Source organism: Oryza brachyantha, chromosome 2 (genome assembly GCF_000231095.2).
Source record: "Oryza brachyantha chromosome 2, ObraRS2, whole genome shotgun sequence".
Lineage (NCBI taxonomy): Eukaryota > Viridiplantae > Streptophyta > Magnoliopsida > Poales > Poaceae > Oryza > Oryza brachyantha.
In genome coordinates this window covers 9,170,573-9,177,216 of record NC_023164.2, presented here as the reverse complement: position 1 = coordinate 9,177,216, position 6,644 = coordinate 9,170,573, and the positions used below count along the sequence as shown (strand labels likewise).

Here is a 6,644-nt window from a genome sequence, read left to right as displayed (position 1 = left end):
TTGTACTGGATTTTTTACATGTTAAATGTTTTTTGAGAACTTGTTTAGAAAAGCTTGGTCTAAAAATGGATCTTTTCCTCCACGTGATGGTAATGGATGTTGAGGTCTAAAATATGCATTTACGATGCTAGCATAGACATTCTCAACCCCTCGGTGGTCGAGTGATGATGTAGGAGAGGCCGGTGCCCAGAACTTGTAAATAACTTATTTACAAACATGTCATTGGCACAAATCTCTTTGGCACCGACTCTCTTGTGTTGGCACCAACACTGTAGGCGTCAAGATGTTAACCTCGGTACGTCAAGAAAAAGTCTCATTTCCTTTATAAGTTTTATCAGGATAGTTGTTGTGGTATACTTGCGAAATAAGTATTCACAAACAACTAAAATATAGGAACATTGTACACGGGAACTTTTGATATCGAAACCTTCATAAAGTCCGATATATTTTCTGTTGTGTCTAACGCAGGTCCACATTACTTCCTCGCCTCAGTGTCCACAGAAAGGCAAAACAAATGAAGACCAGCCAGAAAATATAGAATAGTACATGTTTATGTAAACGTTCGCTCATTAGAAATCAGGCCATTTGGTACCATCGCAAAAAAAAAATTACAGTTAAAAAGTAACGTATATGCCATTGAAAAATTGGATCTAGGACTCTAGCCCCCATCATTCTAACATACAATGGTATTTTGCCGTCCATGTATTTTCTGCGACGGACTTTTCCAAATTTTCTCTTAGAAGTTTCATTAGTTAACTGGGTCTAGTGAACATCAAGGGAAAGAAAAAGGACATTTACTTATGGTGTGAAATGACTTTCTCTATGCCATTTTAGCCCCAACTACACCCTAGTATTACGAGAAAGAGCAGAGATTCAGGTCTATTCGTTTTGATGGAAAACCAAAGGATCCAATTTCTAAGGATTAAATTTCTTTAAAAAGTCATTCGGTTTGTAGGAATAAACTACGAGACAGAGAGAGAAAACATAGGAAAATTTTCATCTACTCAAACCTCTTAAAAAAGTTTCTATGAATTGATGTTACCATATATTCTTATTCCTTCACTTTTCCTATTTCTTGAGGTTGAAATTCCTCAAAACCAAATAAGCCCTCGTGGGGGAGAAAAAAAAAACCCACACTTGTGGAAGGTGAGTGAGCTAACAATTTCTTTTGATGCGCTGGATTGACGTGGCCTCATTTGCTTCCATTGTAGATTTTAGCGTTGAGTGGAATGTTACACCTATATAGCATGCTATGCATTACAGTACATGCTACTCTAGTAGTATTAATAGGTGGCATAAGGATAAATATCCTACACTTAGAAATGGAAATCAACCAGAAAAATCTTATTTACAAATCAGCCCTTTCTTGATTAGTACTCCCTCTATTCCTAATTAAATGATGTTGGTTAGTTAATACATCATTTAAAAAACGGATGTAGTATTATTGCTAGAAAAAATTATTCAAGTTTATTCTTTTGGGCTACTGGTGGACAACCGATTTTCATTATTCTAGAAGTTTGTGTTTTCACGAAATAGAGACCAATGAAACTTTTAAAAAATAGACTGCTAAAGGTATGCTGAAGTCTCACACAAGGTTGGGAAGCACATAGTTGCCCAATCCACTAGATCATGTCAGCCCATTGCAGAAGATTATGGGAGTCATGCACAGGATCGTCCCCTGGGGCGTGTGACACGCACGATCATATGAGCCCCTAATTTCGAGGGACATGTAAGCATAGGTACCTTAGTACATATCACTAAGTCCATTGACCTAACGAGAAGTCGAGTGATCGACCTAGGTGGAAGCGGAGGAGCTAAGGTCATGAGTAGGGATGGCAATCATGCCCTCTCCTACTTCCAATGCAATTTTGCAAGGTATTATCCTTTGGATTTTATTTCCGATCTAGTCTCTCCTAAATCTATCTTTTTTTTTTATCTTTTTTCTAAATTGATCTGTAGTATTCGAAACAATGGAAGCTCTAGGTAGCCGTAGCCAACGTCAATAAGGTTCCCATATGTGTCCTCCTATTTTGGTCACATCTGGAGATGCAACCCCAACTGCAAGTATGATAGAGGAACAAATTGAACAAGGAAATGATACTTTGACGTAGGCAAGTGCAAAAAAGAGGAAGCTCACCGTCACGGCAGAAAATTCAACCAATTTCTAAACAATAACATGTATTAAATCTCAGTCCAGGACCTAGTTGGATACTCAATATGGCAATTTAATAAAATAGTCATCGTTTCACAGAGCGCTTATAATAACAGTCTTACAAATATAGCAGAACTAAAAGAAACTAATTCTCGTGGTAGCGACCAATAGACATCCTTGAGCCGTTGAGCAAAGAAATAACCTTAACCTTCCAAAGGGGCTTTCTCATAATCATAGGTGGCTTCTGGAGAAAAGGGAAAATTTGCATGATTGAGTACATTTATTGTACTCAACAAGTCACACAAATAAATGCAATATAGATGCATAGAAATAGCTTAGGGTTATTTTGCATAAAACATTTCAAAACATTTATTTCAAAGAAAAAACATTGATAGTCATTGATCAATATTAAACCAAACATTGGTCAGCGTTACACCATATTGCACTAAGATCAAGCATCCACTAATATCATGCTAAGCCACATAGTACTAGCTTCACATATCTATGCTAGTAATATTAACTATATTCATTTATGATAAAAGAGTAAGACTAATGCAACGAATCTCGATCGGTCCCCCATAACCGTGGGCACGGTTGTTCGATCAATTTTACTTAATAATAGGTGTACAACTATACCAACAAGACACAACCGTAACATGCATACCCATACGCTAATATGTCATCACATCATCTCGATAAGAGGCTATGACAGAACCGTTCGCATAACCCACTCCTTCACACCACGTTAAGGTTACACTTCCTACATAGGTACACCTCGCTAGACAAGTATTACCATAGCATTAGCATAATTATATACCTAGTCAAGTTTAATACTTCATTCAACCCAAAATAACTTTATTTTTCACTCATTTCACATATACCAATGTAAAAGCAAAAAATAGAATATCTTTACTTTATGAAATACCAATATAATTGTCTTCTACTTTATCTTCTTTTAATATATATGTTCCCTGCCTTGACAAACTCCAATACAATGATTGCTAAAACACATGGAGGGAGTAGAAAATAAAAACATTCCACTCTTTATTTTCTATATACTTCGGGAGAGAGTGTAATGCAGAAGCTCATAGAAAAAATCATTAGCACTTGATGAGATAAATCCGAATATCAGTATTATATCATATTCATCTGTTTTTTCTGTCACAATTACACCTTATTGTGAGTAATAGGTAACAATTACATGCTTCAACATACACTCGCCCAATCCTCAACGCAGAGAAGTTGTAACTTGTAAGAGGTCAAAAGGTAAAGGATAGTCGATCACTTGAGCAGAGATCTTGCAAGGTGCTCCCTAGCAGTGGCTAGAGCCTGAGATATCGTCTGCAGAAAATAGCCCAGGAAAATGATGAGATTATGAAACCAAAGAAGCAATTTCCTCAGCAGGATAAAGAAATACCTGCTCAGAGAATGGGGCAGAACCATCAACCGCATTAGTTGCAACCTTCCCGGCAATGGTATTTGCATCTGTTTCCAGAATTATGCTGCAGGACTAATTGTTTCAGTTTATATTTATAAACAGAATGGCATGTAAAACTACAACTCCGCGAGAGAGCCGCCGCCTTAATACATGAAAATGGCCATTCATGCTTTGCATGAATTTAATCGGATTTGTCCATAAGTGTAAATTGTATTAACTACAGGGCATATACATTCTTTCTACTGTCCTTTGCATTAGAAAAAGACACTACGAGAGACAAGTTATACAAAGAGTTTTTGTCTATAAGCTACTACACTATAAATACTACTGACCACAAATCAGCGTGGTGAAAAAAAAATACTACTCCAACAATCAACATGCGAGAAAACTGTTACGATTTTCCAATAGTAAAAATATTACTTTGTAAGATGAGAACTGGTATAATTTTTACGTTGTAAAAAAAATTCTTGTTTGTGTTTAACTGATGGTAATAATTTTAATCGCTGGAAGGTGGGAGCATAGTAAATTTTTTTGAATGTTTTGAATGGGGTAGAGGCTAGTAATTTTTTTATTTATAAAAAAGCCACATAATCTACTTAAAATATGGACCAGTGTATGCATGATAAAAAAAAGTACAGTGGTCAGGGACAGTTGCATGCTATTTTCTAAAAGAAAACAGATGGTAAAAATGTAGCATAGAGCACAAGAAATCTTTACCCGCCATCTACAATTTCATCAATGCAGAGAAGTATCAAGTCCAAGTTCTCGAGTGCAGTCCTCTTCTCAACATCACCCCTAAAGCACAGTAAGTTCACTTTAAACAAACAGCCTTACCAGCTACCATTAACAAAAGACATGTTCATGTGCCATGTGTGATATTGGAACAAGTACAACACCTGAGTAAAAGACCAACAGAATCAGAGAAGCCCTGTAGTACGTTTGCTATAATGAGCTCATTCTCATCATCACCAGCAGTGACAAAAAAATGAAGGTCTTGTACAAACTTGTAAACGACAATATAGCCATCAAATAATGTTATCTCAGCTGCAGATAATAAAAAGAATAGGTATCAAAGGAAAACTCTAAATTGAACTAAAGATCGAAAAAAGTGGATATATCAAGACATAATTATAACATTTAGCATAAATACGAAGGTCTTCATTCATAAAGAAACAAAGAGTAGCTTTTTTGCTAGCAACAAGAAATTAACATAATCATCACATCCTGCCAGATGATTTGGAATCACTGAAATACTATCATTTTTTTATGTAAGATCATTTTCCTTGAAGGTTTGGAAAAGATAGTTCAAGGTATTCATTGCTGAGTAGTCTAGATGTGTGTGAATTCCAATTAAGTTGTCAAATATGAATTCGTACTCTATAAACAGTACGACAGATTAGTATCGTCATGTACCAGAAAATGTGAAGCATGGAGGGATAACACATGCAACAATGCTACGAATGAAATACCTTCTGAGCGTGCATTTGTCTTCAGAGTTTTAGTAAAAACGGACTTTTCAAAGGCCAACTTTGAGGCATTACTAGACCAATCATCTGAGAAGTATTTCACAGCAACACGCTTCCCTTCAGAATCCAGAAGCAAAATGTTCTTAACAGAAGGGCAGGATTCCTGTGTAACGAAAATAGACAATCATGAATCATTACATAAGCTTATCTGAAGTACTACTGCCATGCAAGTTAACGCTGCACTTCATGTTCATCAACAAAAGCATCAAAAAACGAAGTTAAACATTGATAAAAGGAAACAAATAAGAATGCTGAATCAGTAAAGAGTAAAATAAACACATGACATGAAAAACTTTTAAAATACAGTAAGCTGGACTGATACGGGCCACTAGAACTCCAAGTAAAGGATTGAGTATATTGTATCTATACCATCCTCCTGGATTCCATTTCTATATAAATATGCCGTGATCATATGTAGTTTCAACCAGTAATACAGGACTAGCGAGCATACTAACGAGTTGTCAAGCTCCATTGCAAGAGAAAGATTTACCACCATACTCTGGCATGTTTGGAATTGTCACAATAACCAGATCTCTCCAACCTTAGTACTCAAAATTGAGTACATTTCGCCATAGAACGGTAACCAAGCAACTAAAACTAAATATATTTAATAAATGATAACCCGCTTACCTTGGAGAATTCTGCCATGGCCTGTGGAGGAGACACGCCCACCGAAAGCAGCAAAGACCAACCCACCTGTTTGGCAAGATCCAGGCTCAAAACGCAAGCAACAAAAGGAAAACTTTCTCGGAAACAAACCTCTGTTGTTAGTCAGGGGCGGATCTAGAGAAGGTTAAGGCAAATTGAGAGAAGAGCTTCCAGATCTAGAGGAGATATGGGTTCAGGAAAACAGAGAGAGAGAAATGGTGTGGGTAGGGAGGGATGAGGAAGGGGTGTGTGGGTAGGTACGGGTGCTCACCGGCGGGGCGGAAGCGGCAAGACGGCGGCGGCCGCTGGTCGCGGGATGGAGATCGGCGAGCAGAGCAAGTGGGAGTCGCGGCCGAGGCGAGGAGGGACAGGGAGATCCTGACTGCGGTGCTGGGGGCGCAACCACGCAGAGTTAGTTAAGAGCGGCCAAGTTTAAGCGAGACTGGTTTTTTCTTTTCTTTCACACAAATTACTTTGGGAATCTGGGATATTAGTGCCACTGACATGAGCCTTTTACGGCTCGGTCTGGATCAACCACAGGGTTGCTCCCTCCGTCTTTAAAAAAAAAATAACTTTTCGGTTTTTATTGGGCATTTAACCATAAAATATTTTCAAATTTTTTTTAAAAATACTAATCACATATAAAGTCTTATTTATCTTTTATCATATAATAAAAATAAAATTATTAATCGTAATTTTTTTATAAGACGAAGAATTAAACATTGTATCTACAAACTAAAACTTATTTATTTTGGGACGGAGGGAGTAGCTAGTGAGTAGGATGGTAGTACCTCCGTCCTATACTATATATTAATTTATGTAAAAACTTGAAAAATTAGTCATGATAAAGTACTACTCATGTTTTATCATCCAGTAGTAA

General features: G+C 37.0%; 1 protein-coding gene across 1 annotated transcript; it reads right to left on the bottom strand.

Annotated features, from left to right (window-relative positions):
- Window positions 1-3,270: 3,270 nt before the first annotated feature.
- On the bottom strand, window positions 3,271-6,167 carry LOC102718987 (coatomer subunit zeta-2). Its single transcript, XM_006647159.2, has 7 exons — window positions 6,036-6,167; window positions 5,747-5,812; window positions 5,060-5,219; window positions 4,487-4,634; window positions 4,308-4,385; window positions 3,570-3,654; window positions 3,271-3,493 (listed from the first exon to the last, which is right to left on the bottom strand). The coding sequence occupies exons 2-7, from the start codon at window positions 5,762-5,764 to the stop codon at window positions 3,434-3,436; spliced, it is 549 nt and encodes a 182-aa protein (XP_006647222.1). The 5' UTR covers window positions 5,765-5,812; window positions 6,036-6,167; the 3' UTR covers window positions 3,271-3,433.
- Between the last annotated feature and the right edge of the window lie 477 nt (window positions 6,168-6,644).